The sequence below is a fragment of the Neophocaena asiaeorientalis genome, unplaced genomic scaffold, assembly GCF_003031525.2.
Source record: "Neophocaena asiaeorientalis asiaeorientalis breed wild unplaced genomic scaffold, Neophocaena_asiaeorientalis_V1.1 scaffold131, whole genome shotgun sequence".
Lineage (NCBI taxonomy): Eukaryota > Metazoa > Chordata > Mammalia > Artiodactyla > Phocoenidae > Neophocaena > Neophocaena asiaeorientalis.
Genome location: NW_020173201.1, coordinates 3,565,336 through 3,582,059, shown reverse-complemented (window position 1 = coordinate 3,582,059; position 16,724 = coordinate 3,565,336). Strand labels below are relative to the sequence as shown.

Here is a 16,724-nt window from a genome sequence, read left to right as displayed (position 1 = left end):
GATTTTAAGTTTCTCAAGAAGAGAACATATCTGTTTTGTATTCTCTTTGCTTAGTACATGGCTGTCATATTTCAACTTAAAAAAAGGTTGACAATTTTTCACAATAATGATGTACTGTCCTTTGATATGGAAATGACTACAGAGACATTTGTTTTGCATATTGATAGATGTGTCCCTTGCCCCTCTCGCTTTCTTTTGTCTTATCCTTGAATTCAACTGCATGCATTTGAAGGTACTTAGTTGACCAAGAGGGTGTAATTTGTAGCCACAAGGTAAGTCTAACTATTCAATGCACACAATAAAAAACATATATTTTTTAAAAGTACAATGAATACTACAACTGAATTGGGAGGGAGGCATTTATATTGATTTAATAGTTTCCAAATCTTTTTGACTACAGATACAGTTTTCATCATAGCCATCCTTTACACACACACACACACACACACATACACACACACAAACACACACGGGAAAAAACTAACAAATCAATACTACTATGTATGATGCACCTGAAATAATAAAAATGTTGGGTCATGATACACTACATGAACTTTACGATCCCTAGTGGTTTGTAACCCACAGTTTGAGCAACACTCTAAAGGTTTATTCTTTTATAATAATCCCAGGAGTCTACTTTTCTTTTTCTTTTTATTTTTTTCTGTACGTGGGCCTCTCACTGTTGTGGCCTCTCCCCTTGCGGAGGCACAGGCTCTGGACACGCAGGCTCAGCGGCCATGGCTCACGGGCCTAGCCACTCCGCGGCATGTGGGATCTTCCCGGACCGGGGCACGAACCCATGTCCCCTGCATCGGCAGGCGGACTCCCAACCACTGCGCCACCAGGGAAGCCCTATCTTAAATTATTATTCTCCTTGGAGTCTTTTTAATAATCCCAGATCCTATGTACTCCCCCAATTCTCGCTAACTTTCTTGCACAGAAATTTCAACATGTTCTGCATTTCAAATGTTGAGGTTGTACAGATGCCAACATCTCATCAATTGACATGGCTACGTCTCTCTAATTATTTCTGGCTCTTTCAGTTAATCAGCAGGGAGTCAAATTGACCAGGGTCGGGCTCTTGAAAGCACATGGGGAATAGTAAGCATGTCAATAGGCAGCAGGATGACAATACAGCATTGTGTTGGCAGAATCCATTGTTTGTGATTACCACAAAGGTGGAATTTAAAGAATGCCGTGCCCTTTATTTCTATAAGTTAATGCAACCATGTTGACAGAACTTGTAATGTAAGAATGCTACTATTTGGAGGGACTGTCACATCTGTGACTTCTAGTCCTCTCATGCACTTCATTTTTGCCTGTAGCACATTGTTCTCTTTTGTAGTGCATTCAATGTCACAATATACACTTGTATTTTATTACCAATGTAATATCAGTCCTCTATTATAGACGCTAGTTTCACCTAAAATCTGTTTTTGTGTTTTCTGTCTTAATACAATGCCATGTTTTACCAGTACAACCCAAGGGGTTATATGAATAGAAAGAAAATTCATTGTATTATACACAAAGTAATTACATTTGAGACTATTATAGTGACTCAGCATCTAATGTGAAAAATGTCAGTCAACGATGTGTGGAACAAACTGAGACTGTGTATTTTCCCAGCTTTGGCAAATTTACTAACTCCACCATCTCAAAACAACAACAAAGTTTTAGCATCCTGGTGAGCCAGATTCTCCCAATGAATTCATTGTCCCATTACACTTAAAATTCTGCTTCTTTGAAGGAGAAGAATTTTTTAAAATCTTGAGTATTAGGGAGAAATATAGAAATCTTAATTGAACGTGGATAAATTATTTTGTATAATTTGTATCCTAGCAACTGAATTAAATTTTGGTCAACACTGTGCTTCTGGAACTCAGTCTTGTCTGATGCCAACTGTGACACTTTTATCACATCTCAACTTTTCTCCTAGAAGTGAAAGTACAGGAAAGTGACGCTCATTTTCAACATCAGATTAAATTCTGTACTCTGATACTAATAAAACTTTAGTGTCCCCTCTCCTCCACAATTTTGTATTTATTTGTCTTCTCTTTATACCAATGGTTCTCAACCAGGGGAGATCTTGTCCTCCCTCCACACCCCAATTCCCCTAGAAAATATCTGTCAACATCTACTGACATTTTTGATTGTCATGACTTGAGTGGTGGGTGTATGGTACTGGCATCTACTGGTGTAATCTAATGGGAAATAAATATTTGGTCTTTGTCCCTGTTCCTGGCACAGAGCTCCTAAAACCCTTGTAATCCCTGAAGTGATAAATGCCTCTTTGGCACGCTAATGAGATGACTGGTGGCTGGGGTCCCTAGATAGTTTCAGGATGGGGGCTGGGCACCAGAGAGAGCAAGGCATGGTCAGAGGGTTGGAACTTTCAGCTCCACCCCCAACCTGTGGACAGGGGTAAGGAATTGAAGGTTGTCTTCAATCACAGGGGCCAATTATTTAATCGATTGTGCCAACATAATGAAATCTGTCTACATAATAAAAACCTCTAAATAATGGGATTAGGAGACCTTCAGGGTTTTGCTCATATATGGTCCTAGTACATGTCATCACTCAAAAAAACACCATTGGTCATTTGGTCTGTTATAAAGGTATCATCTCTTCAACGGTCTCATATCTCAAGGCAACATTTTGCATCCCATTTGAAATGAAGAATTGTTATGCAGACTAAAGCATATTCTTCATCATTAATTTAATTGTACGTGTAATATAATAAAGTTAAGAGGCTTAAGAGGAAAAACCATGAGCCCCATCCAGAGGAGTGTCCAAAATTAATCTCCTTACCAGCATGGTGAGCAAGGGACCTTGATTTGGAAGAACAAAGTCATTTTCAGTAAAATGTATGTTTTACTAAATTGTTATATTTTGACAAGCAAGTTTTATTAGCATAATAAGCACACTGTGCTTAAAAAAATAAAGCAGAGCCATTTTAACAAAAAACTTAGAAAAACTGATGGGGAATTACCCTATGAGTCATACCTACTAAGTCCTTAAACGGAAAGAGATCTTAATCATTTTAGGGAAGCTGCTTTATCCCCCTTGTGAGGATATTAGGATCATTACTATTCAATACGCTCAATCAGTAACTTACCTAGGTTGTCTAAAACGTTTGAACCGTTTCTGAATATTAGAGTAATAGGCTGGTTTCCTGAAGTCATTAATACAGTTTATAAAGTTGACTAGTGTTCGCAGTTCACGCATTGGAGGAAACTGGTGTGATACAAATGTCTGTGAGCAACAGCCATGCTTGACTTTTATGATACCTCATCTTTCTCAAATAACAATTTAAAGACATAAATTAACATGGTGTATTATGTTCATTGTATCAAAATGATTTATGCTGCCATTTTAATTCATTATTTAAAAATTATTTCTTTCTAAAAGGATTCATGGGGGAAAATGTTGGTATAACATTTCCAGTTTCAAAGGCACTCTATAATTTTCTAATGGCATTTTGTTGAAAGATAGCATGGTTTATTATCATATCTAAATGTCACATTGGCAAGAGAAAATTGTATGTATAATGATGAAAATGGAAACTGCTCTGTTTCTAAAGGCTAATTTATTGAACTACTAAGAGTTATCAAAACATACTTCAAGCAAAACTGCATGATTTTTAAGTATTTTGAATAAAGTACGCACTAACAATAATACTTTCAGATTCTGAGAGGAAAGAAATATAACTTAGTGACTTTTATTAAAATATAGATCCACAAAGTATTCCAGGATCCTTAAGGGTGTTTTCTATTGACAGTCACAAAGATGCCTTCATTATCAATTTAGAAAACAGCAAAGGTGAAAATATTGTTTATATAAGAGTTATGTTTCTAAAAGAATGGCTTGTTAACTTCCACATTCTAAGCATTTGAACTAGAAAGGATTTCAAAATGATCATTTTTACAGATTAGAAAACGGGTCCAGAGGTGGTAGGCTCCAGACCTTATGCTTAAGGTCACATGGAGAAATTGATGTCATTGTTCTGACTAAGGCCCAGGTCTCCCAACTCCAAGCAAATATTCCTCTTGCTATGTGAGCATGACTTTGCCAGAAGGACCTCCTTCAGCACTGAGCATCAGCCTTGCTCTCACTAGGTTCATAGGTTTTCTCTCTAGAATGGCCCAGTCTTGAATGTAAAGCAGGATTAGCATTATGCTATATGCTATCTTCACTCCTGTGAGAGAGACTCCCTTCACTGAAGAAGAAAAGGTATTTTAGCCACATATTATTATTTTTTGATTGAAATTACTGAGAACACAAGGGATCTATTACTAATAATACTAATAGATACTATTCTCTTTGCTTTTTAAAGGTACGATATCACAACAGGCTCTAGAACATAACAAAACAACAAAAAGACATGCACTGGACTGCTCTCTTTTCTATGGAAGTTTGGGGCTCTGGAAAAGCTGACCTTATCGCCACACAGGACTTAAATATCCTTAGGATTTAAAGAGCTCTTGATGTTTTGAAAGTAATTTCCAGTTGTTGCTATCTAATATGACAACAGCGGAAAAGAATCATCCTTCCTTTTCAGAAGAAGACAGAGTCAATAATCAAATGGCTTGTCTGCATCCACCAAGCAAGTCAGCAGCACTAGATTTTCAATTATCTTTAGTCCTCTGCTCTGTCAATTAGAAAAGGTTGCATGAAAGGACATACTGAGATCCACCTTTATAAAGTCTTGCTACCTAGGGAGTCTTAAAGATAAGTGCAATGGAGAAGAAATTAGCAAATGGCCTTTGAGAGTTTTACAATTTTTAATGAAACAAATAAAAATACTTCTACCCAAGAGAGTAGTTTTATCCTGAAGATCATTTTTTTAAAAAAATCAGTCTCACTGCCCTTGAAAGAAAAAATTTACCTCGATGCTCTCTGTAGTCACAAGTCACACTAAAGTCTTAATCTGCTAGCATTGGTGGCCTTAGAAACTCTTCTATACTTCTTCCCAGCCTGATTACATGTACTAGAATTTGAAAAGCAAACAGCTCTTGCACAGCTGAAAGCCAGCTTATTAGTTCAGGGTCAACTGCTGCAAGTTTTTCAAGTCTCCTATACTTTGCCCTGCCATAAAATGGACAACAATTTTTATTGCCCAGAGAATGGGATTGTCTTCTGACTGTTCAACCTGAGAAGTGATCAGCAAGTTCTAATTCTGGTTTGAGGGCTATTTCATACCATTCTTAGTGTTCTTTCCATTTAATTGGCATATAGTTCCCAGTTTGAAACAGGATATTACTCACTTGAATTCTTTCCATAGGGGGAAAAACAATTTTCCAGGCTCATTTCCCTGAGAATTGCTTAGATCAAGACCAAGTTGGTTGAAGTAAGTTGTTGATAAGATTGTGGGAATACTAAGATCTTTACTCTAAAATGCTTGGCAGAAAAACACTAATAAGAAAGGCCAAAATTTCAAAGTCAGGGTGTTCAAAAGAGCAACCCCATGTGCATTTGATTGTGCATTTAAAATCTCATGTTAGTTAGATGCTAGACGACTCTGGGGCATTTGGGAAGATGTTACCAAACGATACATCCCTTTTCTGATTTGCATAGCCTCGTGTATTTTGAGGTGCATTTGATGAGTGAATTTTCAAAGGTCGGAGCAACATCGGTAGTTCCCTCTGCAAGTCAAAGAGCACAGAGCAGCCACCTGCCCCATGGCAAGCAGAGTGAGCAACTAAAGGGTTATCTCTGGCAATCAAATGTAGCGAGAGAACATCAATGCTGTCACATTGTGTCAAACAACAAAGCTGGCACCAAAAGTAATCCTGAAAATATCAGACTAAAATATTCCTTTGCAAATAGCCTTGTAAACAGAGGGGGGCTTAAAATCAGTGAGGACTAATTATAGAAATAGTAATAAACTATTTATTTGGACTACATCAAAAGGGCCAAAAGAGTGGTCCATATGCAGGCAATATTCTTTATAGTTCTAGAGTCGGGAGAAGTGACCGGTACTTCGCTGGTTCAGCAGCAATAAGCCAGAGTCAACCCTGGTGCATCTAAATGTTTTGTGCATCACTCTTTTCCTGGGTGATGATGCTACAGGTCCTGCTTTGTAGACTTAGCCTTACTTCTGGCTTTTTACCATAGTTTCATCTTTCTTGTTTACTTTCAACTTTTCTTTTTGTATTATGTGCATCTACGATGAGAGTCCCTTTTCAGGGTCGAGGCGGAGAATAAGTGAACATTTTGCACTGAGGTACATGGTGAGGGGAGTAGGCCAGGCCAAAAATGGTGATTCTGAGGGGGGTTTGCCTATTAGTGCCTCCTTGTTCAGTGCTGCTTTTTCCTCTCTGTGCTCAGGGGAAGGCTCATGTTATCTCTGGAGAAGGAACTTATACACAAATTTATGCTATGATGTTAGGAAAAAATGTTTAATTCCTCTTAGGAGAATTTTTAAGTTTTACATTTCTTTAGAGAGAGGACAATATTTAAACCTAAAGAAATACTACATAATGTGAGACAGAAAAGTGAAAACCTTCTTAACTAAGAAATCACTTCCATGGACATTTAGGTTGCTTCCATGTCCTGGCAGAATGGAAAAGGAAGATGTGGTACGTATATACAATGGAATATTACTCAGCTATAAAAAAGAATGAAATAATGCCATTTGCAGCAACATGGATGGACCTAGAGATTGCCATACTGAGTGAAGTAAGTCAGACAGAGAAAGACAAATGTCATATGATACCGCTTATATGTGGAATCTCAAAAAATGGAACAAATGAACCTATTTACAAAAAAGGAATAGCATCTCAGATGTAGAAAACAAACTTATGGTTACCAAGGGGGAAAGGGAGGGAGGGATAAATTGGGAGATTGGGACTGACATATACACACTACTATGTATAAAATAGATAACTAATAAGAACCTACTGCATAGCACAGCAAATGCTACTCAATACTCTATAATGACCTATATAGGAAAAGAGTCTATAAAAGAGCGGATATATGTATATGTATAACTGATTCACTCTGCTGTACAGCAGAAACTAACACAATATTGTAAATCAACTATATTCCAATAAAAATTAATTTAAAAAATTAAAAAAATATAACTTCACAAAGTGGTATAAGCTTTACCCAGGGATATGGTCTCACTTCTCCTTTGAAGTTCTGCTTTTGTCTATGAAACTTAAAAGGACCTGAGACCCTCTTGCTTAAACTCTCTCAATCTTATACTCTCCTTCTTTACTGGATTTAACATGTTCATCTCTCTCTCAATATTGATGATCCATAATCATCCACTACACATTGCTGGCTATTTTCCTTGAAATATCTTCTAATTCTGTATAAGTTTATTGACTCTTACTTCTTCAAATCAGATTCATTTTCAATACATTTAGGGGACTTGATCCCTACCACTCCATCCTAAGATGAAAATGAACCAGCGGTTTGATAAATTCAATTGTCACTTGTTAATTAACACACTAGAACTCTCAGCAACATACAATATCACTGTCTCCTCCTCCATTCTTGAAACACACTCTGTTTTTGTCTTCTGTGATGCCATCTGGTTTTCCTTCCACCTCTCTTCTCTCGTTTTCAGTCTTTGGCTGTGGATGTTTTTGTGTGAAATCCTTTCCTTTTCCCTGATTTTTACATGACAAATTTCCTCAAGAATCAATCCTCAGTGCCATACTCCTTTCATACACTGCTTTCTCTCTCATCCACATCTTTAATTACCACTTACCATCTAAATTCTCATTATTCTCACATAAATACCAACCTCTTCTCTGAGTTCCAGACCTGCCTAACCATGTCTCAAAATCACCTCATATTTAACCTGAGCAAAAATCAAGTCATGATTATTCCACTCTCCAAATCTGGCAACCATCCCTCTCTGTCTTCGTGAATGCTACTGCCTGCCGCTGATTTCCAGACCAAACATCCTCGCATCATCCTTGACCTTTCTCCCCTTCATCACCAATATCTATTTCCTTAAGGAGACCTATTGGCTTTGCCACCTAACTAGCTCTCAAATGCTTTTCTCTACTCACACTGCTCTCGTTCTAGTCCTGTGTCTACCATCAGCTTTTACCAGGAAAATATTCTGGTTGTTCTCCTTGCTTTCACTTTTTCACTCCTCCAATCAGAGGAAAGAGTGTTTAATTATAAACCAACTCATCTCATTTGCTAGCTTACAAGCCTGAAGTGCTTTCTTTAAATCCTTAACATCTGATCTCCATCTTGTATATTCTAAGTCCCAGCCATATTGGTACCTTGGTTCCTTGAATATGTAATGTTGTCTCCTATCTTGGGGGCTTTGTACATGTACTTTTGTTTGTCTGTCTAGAATGCTATCTACACTTCCTTACCCAACTAATACTATCTAATTCTTTCCCAGTCAGTACCAGCTAATTCTCCAAAATTCAGCTCAAATATAGTTAAAATGTTACTTCCTCAGGGAAATCTTCACAGAATAATTAATGTACCTCTCTCTCCTCCACTGGACCACAGGTACCATGAAGGCAAGGAGCATATCTATTTTATTCATTGCTTTATATGCAGCATTTTGTAGGCACACAGAAAATATTTGTTAAATATATGAATGTATATGACAAACTGAATGAACATGAATGATGCTGTTACATCATGGGCTGCCAGATCATTGCAGGAAGTCTTTAAATCTATCTATCTATCTATCTATCTATCTATCTATCTATCTATCTATCTATCAACCTACCTACCTACCTATCTACCAAGTAATGTAGATTAAAAAACATGACCACACTCAGAGATTTACAGAGATTTTGCCATAAGAAAGAGCTCCTAATGGAAAACAATATGAGAATCATCAACTTAGATCATAAATAAATGCATTGATGAATCTATATTCATATAGCGGTTAGAGCTTCTCAACTGAAGGGCTTAGATGTGAATCCCTTCAGCCTTCAGAGCAGCAGGATAGAATCTAGGGCAGCTGAGCCAATTGGTACCATATTCTATACCCATTTTCTACGAGTGTCATGACATAAAATAATTTGAAAAATGCTGCTTGATGGGAACAATTTAGAGGGTTTTTTTTGTTGTTTGGTGTTTTTTTATTTGAAGAAGTGATCAGGAATTACTTTCAAAAGCACAGTAAATTGAATCAACAAGGGTACAAATTGAATCAGTCTGAAATACTAGGCTCCATTCATTGTGTTATCAGGTCCTCACCAAAATGATGTTTAAGAAGTCTATATAATTGTATCATAAGTGTTTATAATATGATGGGTGCTAAACTGAAAAAAGCAGGATATAAAGTTGTAAATGACTATAAGTATAATTTTAAAACACAAAGATAGTTAATAGCAGTTGTACTTGATTTGTTTAGACTGTGATTTTTATTTTTTTAATCTATATCACTGTACTATTTCTATTAAAGTGAAAATATAAAACGTTTTAATTAAAAATAAACATCATTATAAATAAAACACTGACTTTAATTTGTTGTTTTGTTTTTCCGCTCTATATGACCTTAATCTTGGAATATAGCTGTGGTATATGTAAATCACCTTATTGGATAGCCACCTTTATATTAAAAATTCCTATGATTATAATAAATATAAATATAGTATATTTCAACTTAACTTGCTAATATATATAGGTTTTTTATTCAGAAAAAGAGATGTTTTGCTTATAACTGCTGAGTACTATATTCAACAATAAGAATGAAATGATACTATAACTTGAAAATATTTCATTTAAGAAGTACTCTGTATTCATATATCAGAAATACTTAGAATGAAATAGAACATCTACATTTTTCTATTTGATTTTCTGGATGGTTATTTTTTTTTTTTTTTACAAGACAAGGTGTAAATACGGAGATAGGTCTCTCTACCAAAACAGTACTTTATCATACTAAGTATCATAATTTATTCTTAGAAGTAAATATTGAAAATAATCCTGGAATTACACATCAGGCTCCCTACTAAACTGCAAGATCCTTACTATGAGAAAATATGTTTTCTATTTGCTATGCACACTGTAAAATACAATGCCTGACTCATCACGAGTAAATTTCTAAATATTTATTAAATGAATGAATACATAGTCTCTAAGGAAAATAATACATACATTTCATCATATATGCTACTTTCTGCTCTAAATAAGGTTTAATGAGCCTTACCTTCCATCTAAGGTTGTCTCTTCTAATGTCTTTGTGGTTATAACTTCATATTTTAAAAAGAGAAGTCCTTAGTGGATAATTAGCAGCAATCAAGAGAAGCTTAAACATGTCATAAAGGTTAAGTTTCCATCACGAATAGTTTTCTTTGTAGGAAATGTATCTCGTGAGACAAGCTAAGGGCACATATCCTGCAGCAGAGCAGTTTTGAGAACCATTTCACTGGGATATTTCTTTCAAGTCAGTCTTCTTGGACCAGCCATCCAAACTGAATGCTTGGTATGGTTTCTCTCAAAGGGATCGTCTGTTTTCTGCCATTGAAGCCTGATTGTGCTAATAGCTAATAAGTTTCTTATGACTGAGTTCCTAAATGTCTCAACTGAATTGATTTTTACAGTCAGTCCTACTTTTTTTCTTTTCACCGCAAATAGGCATAGTCAATGAGGCAATACCAACAATAACTTCACATGCATAAATAATATGATCATTTTAGTTGGGTTTTAAAAAATATTAATCTTATCTTTAGTGGATTTTGCAAAATCAAGGGGACTTTGAAAAATTAAGCTCACACAGTGGAGCCAAATCATCACCTCAATTCTAAATGGTACAGAATTTGCGATCCGTATAGAAATTTAGAGGCATTAACAAAATTACCCAGGGAATTTAGATTAGAGCCCGTTCCTGGATTTCCTGCGATGTTGGCAAACCTTATAAGTTCCTTAAATACAAAGTGAAGGCATAATGTACTTAAGGGGAAGAAATCCAACACAGAGAAAAGAGTGCTAACACAAATAGATGTTTAAATGTGTTAGTTCAACTAAAAAGTTTTCCCTGGGGAATAGTTTACAGTTTACCTACTCTGGGTAATAGGATACCTAATTAAAAAGATGCTTTCAACTTCAGAAATCTTCAGATGTTAATTATTTATTAGAAAGCTATAAAATGCTAACAGTGTAAAAAGCATCACAACACCTGCTCCATATTTACTTATTTATTTAGCTATTTTGAGGAATAAAGTTTACATTATCAATCTTTCTGGAATTTAGATCAATGATCCTAGACTTTTTTTTTTTATCAAGTTATTCCCATTTTCTAAATAATAATCAATATCAAGGTATGCGGGTTATGTACTCATTTGGATTTAGTATTAATCGAATAGAAAAATTCAAACTAATTTATCCTAGTTGATTTATATTCAAGTATAAATATAATGGCTAATTTGTAATCTATTAAATTTAATAGTTCAAATAACAATACTTAGATGTAGGTCATCATTTCATTGCCCGTTTTGTTCTTTAATCATAATTGAACTTTCTTTTAACTAAATGTTTCTATTTTTATAAAATTGATATTTATGGATATTTTCCAGTCTAGGTTTAATTTTACAACACTCTACTAAATTGAGGCTAGTTTGCCTACATAAGATTAAAGACTCCTTGCCCAGATAAAATTAGATTACATAATACATGTGCAATAATTGTGTATAAATCAAACCATCTAGCAAATGCATTCGGGTATATTTCCAAAGATTACTTCTACAAACAACACCATCCACTTTTATAGCCCTTTATAATTTACCAAGTATTTTTACATATCACCATTAATTAAATCACAAAAATAATATTTCATAGATAAGATAATGATACTGAGAGACAGCTGTTAAGACATGACCAAAATCACTTGGTTGGAAATGACAGAGCCCGGAACAGAACTCGAGGCTTCTGGTCCTCATTCAGAGTCATATTTTTCATACTGATGGATTCTCTTCCAATGTGAAGAACTGTTGCCACACCTATCTTCTAAATTGTCTGAATCTGAATTTCAGTGTATTTGTTTTACTTCCTCCCTTTAGTTGAAGCATGTGCAAGTGAACCCATAAATGCCCAGAATTCATGAGATACACACACAGTTTAACCTTTGTAAGGCCAACAGTACACTGAGAAGGATATAACTAATTCATAATTGCTTTCCTGCCACTGATCAATTTTAAGCCAGTGACTGGCCTCGACTTTGGGTAGAGTAAATAGGAGTTATACGAAAACTTTCATTAGAGAATCTGTCTAAAGTTTAACAGAGAAACAGAAATAGATCAAAGAATATTTTAGTTTAAAAGACCTTTGACTTTTCCAGTAACTCTACAAATATTTAAATAGTTGCTCAGGTAGATTCTAGACAAATTTTAAAGATTAGCACTAATTGTATATATAAATACACATTTATATAAAGTGGTGTGTGTGTATATGTATATATACAAATATAAATAAATATATATAAAATGACCCATAGTAACCTTAATTGAATATATAAACTCAAGAAAAACTTTGCTGCCATAAATTATAAATATGAGCTTTTATATTGCAAGAAAATGTTCCTCTAGGGATAATGTCCAATAATAAAAAAGTGTTATAACTTTTAAAACTGATAAGGTACCTTAAATGGCCCCCCTCTACCATCTCAGGATGACTAGTGTAACTACCAGAAACTAAAGTCTAAACTTAGCATTAATATGTATTTTAACGTAATGTAGAAAACCGGAAAATTAATACCAATCAGCCACAGTACAGGCAATACTGAGGACTGTGTGGAGTTTGATGTTAAAACTGGCTTTGTGTAATTTCCTCAGCGAATCTTAGCAGAGGTATTGCTGGCATTTGACTACAGGATGTAAGTCTATGTCCCTCAAAGGAACAGAGGAAACAAAAGCAAACTATATAGAGAAGAAAATGTGGATATCTTTATACAGCTTTGAAAATAATACAATTTTATCAGTCAAAATGAATAATAGTAATTAGTCAATTAGTTCTAGCCCAAATTTTTAATCTTCATAGGTTCTCAAGGCAAAAGAAATTATTTTATTCCTTTTGCTTTTCAGGTGACTACAAGATCAACCAATCAAATTCTTCCCCTGCACTATCTACTTACTGATATTTGTTGATTTAATCCTCCAGATATCCTGTATGATATCAAATACTAAATTGGTTTTACTTAAGTTACTTTCTTGGGAGAAAGAGGAGAATTATAGATTACACTTTTAAAAAAAAGTAACCTAACAATTTTGCAGAAAAAGCCAATCTCAAATTACTTCACATTTTTTGTTTAAAAAAAATTTAAAGCTTTGTTTTAAAGTAAATTATTCTAGTAGATAAAAATGTACTTTGTTATACAAAAATGACAATGGCATATGTACTATCTCATATCATTATGATAACTTAGTGTCATTGAAGTTGTGAACTAAAATTCATTTTATGGCAAGACAAGAAAATTCAAACAAAAATTTTACTCTGCCCTTTGGCCTCCTCTCTCCCCTCACTGTGCCTTGTGTATCTGTATTATGCATCGACCAAACCTTCCCCATAGGCAGAAATACCTGCTGAACCAAAAAGAGCAACATTCTCCTAGCGTCAATAAGACAACTCCTTAATGATAACTTTCCTGCTTGAACTCATAAGGGGTCATATGACACTTAGATCTGGATTATGTCAATAATACATCATTTGATGTACAGCCCTCTGTCTCAAATAACTTGTTTAACTGTGCCTTGACTTCTAATAAGCAGAACAGTTCTCAGAGCTTTCTGAGCTGCTCTTCCCAGGTTATAATCCTCAAATTTGACTTGAATAAAATTTTCCATTTCTTTTTTAGATCCACTGATTAATTTTCATCGACAAAGTTCAATGTAAAGCAACGGTGTGTTCACAAGAAAATATTTCCAGCGTTATTATTTTTCATACAATTTCACAAGCAACTGGTGAACACAGCCGCAATTCATTCAGAAAGTGTTTTCAGTGGAAGAAATAATGTGTTAACATTCAATTGTTTTACTGGATTTTAAACTAACCATTTTCCCTTGTCCAGATGATCTTCCTCACAAAATTAAGGTTTTGTGTTCAAGGAGAGAGGTACTTACTAAGCAAGTATACTATGTAATAATTACCTTGAATAGCTTGCTTATTTTTACTCTTAAGTAGCTACTTTCTTCCTGTCAGAGTGTAGAGCTTTAAGTCCAACAAAAGATTTGATCTCATTTCTATTCAGAATTGTTTTTTGAAAATCAAAATTAAGACCCCCCCCCAAATTTCACTTACTTCGCTTTAGCTTCTGCATCTTCATATGCTTTATTAGAAACATCATCCAGTCCTCCAATCAAATGCTTGAAAGAGCTGTTGGAGGAAAAACACAGTGATTAGGATAAATCCTCTGCAAAACTGTAACAATGACAACCTAGTCAATGATATATTGAAACAATCTGAAAGGATCTAAATAAAAATGAATTCAAGAAACTTATGTGATAATGATATAAACTGAGAGCAGGGACTTCTTTTAAAGTGCTGTGAGATTTTACATTTTAATTTTAAACCTCCATAATGTTAATACATGCAAATGGCTTTGTGTGTTGTATTAAAAAACAAAATAGGCATGAAACATATAGCATGTTTGCTGATTTAAATTTAAATGTTGCTTTATCACTTTTACATACACTTTTTTAAAAAACCTATACAGAGGAACTTGACACTCTGCTGAGGGGCCGGGGGGCTGACTATAAGGGGACTGGAGTAGCTATTATCTCAGGCCCTTGGGTAATGATCTCATCTGAGGGTCAGGGTATCTAGAATGCTGGGTTAAATACACTAAGTATTTCTAATACAAAAGGGGACCATAAGAAAATGACTAGACAGAAAGCCAAGGAATCAAGAATTGTATTCTACAGAGTGTCAAGTTTTCTGTAATGAATTTATTAATGAAGGTCAAATGAATGAATGCAAATGAATGAGCAATAGGCAGCAGTCCTTACAAAATTTTCAAAAATATAATTAATGATAAAATAAATTGATAAATATAACCCCCATGATTGAGAATAGTTCAAATATGACTTTGGCCATTGTTCTTTATGTGGTAAAATTCCCCATTTCCCCACAGAATATCTTGGTTATTACTTAGAGAAAGTCTGCTTTTACTGAAACTCCTTAAGGATAGATGAGTTGATATTGTAAAGTAAAATACAATATTTCTTTTATTATGAATAAAATGATAATATCTGGTTGATTTTCTGTTTTCATAAATAACATGAAATTTAAGCACAGAGAGTTTATTTCTCCAAGATGACAGCTATTTAGTAGCATACCAGAATTATAATCCATATTCTCTGATACCCACTCTTATCCTTTATAATACTTAGATATTTTTAATACAACCAAATCCAAACATTGTGAAAAGGCACTGACAGAGAGGAACCAAAGAGCATTCAGTGGTAAAAACCAAAGAACAACAACCACTAAAACGTAGCATTTCAAACACACTCGAATATATTAATAGATTGTGCTCTTAGACATTTAAAACACACAGTAATTTTGAGAATTCAAATAGTTAATAAAAATTCCTGTCTTCCTCCTAGTATCTACTTAAGTTAAGCAGATCAGTGTATTATCAAAGAATCAGAGAGCAAACTGATAACAAATTTGATAAAGATGGAGATTTTTTTACTTAAGAAAATCTGTTCATCCCACTAGGCTCAGTTAAAACCATGCAGATCACTTTTTGAAAATACAGTTTGAAATTTCTGTTAGTAAAGTATACAAATGGAAGAGTCTACATCTGGCCAATCTGTACAGAGTTTTAAAAGTAGAAACCGTCTAATCACAGCAATAAGTTTAAAATTAAGGTTAGCTTGATTGGGGGGAAAAAACTTTTTAGACCTGGTAATGAGCTGTTTATATTCCTTTTTTGTTAAATCTTAGTCATATCCATGATTTAAAAAGAATGAACAAAAAAAGTATTTGAAGTGAGACTTTTTCATATGTCTTCTTAAATGCCCTTGGTTTAAAATACAAATTTTCGTGGGATAGGGAGGGTGGGTGGAAGGGAGACGCAAGAGGGAAGAGATATGGGAACATATGTATATATATAACTGATTCATTTTGTTGTAAAGCAGAAACTAACACACCATTGTAAAGCAATTATACTATAATAAAGATGTTAAAAAATAAAAGAAAATACAAATTTTCTATGGGGTACCAATGATCCAATATTTATGATTTTTTTTTTACTACTAGATAAAAAAAAAAATTAAGGGAAATTATATGTACTTACAAAAGGCCCCTATCTTGATATAAGAGAAAATTATTTTTGAAATAAATTCGCTCTGAGGAAAACCCTTTTCATTTAACGTGCAATTGATTTTTTATTATGGAAATATATTTTAAACTGAGAGAAGAAATTAAAGACTTACTCATAGTCCTCTAACCACAAGTAACTAATAGGAACATCTTTATGTAATTCTTTTTTTTTTTCTGCATAGCTTTATTGCTGTTGTTTATAGAGATGTAATCATAAAGTAGCTATGATTTATTATCTTGATTTTTAACTTACTCTTACATCATAAGTGAATACTTTTATTTTTTAAAACTCCATAAGCAATATTTTCACAGCCAAAGTAATAGGTCCTCACATGTATACACATGATAGAATATCTACTTATCCATCTACACACACACACACAGACATGAACACACATACACGCTCACATACGCATACAGATGAAGGAGCGGGCATGGCAACTATCTATAAAAACATTTATATCTATACCCTC

The 16,724-nt window shown here is 34.3% G+C and overlaps 1 protein-coding gene across 2 annotated transcripts in view; it reads right to left on the bottom strand.

Annotated features, from left to right (window-relative positions):
• PRKG1 (protein kinase cGMP-dependent 1) overlaps positions 1–16,724 on the bottom strand; it is a 1,182,852-nt gene that overhangs the window by 94,446 nt on the left and 1,071,682 nt on the right. For both annotated transcript variants that reach the window (XM_024744836.1, XM_024744835.1), the window contains exon 9: positions 14,224–14,298. In XM_024744836.1, the coding sequence (XP_024600604.1) occupies positions 14,224–14,298 (75 nt within the window). The remainder of the gene's footprint in view (positions 1–14,223; positions 14,299–16,724) is intronic.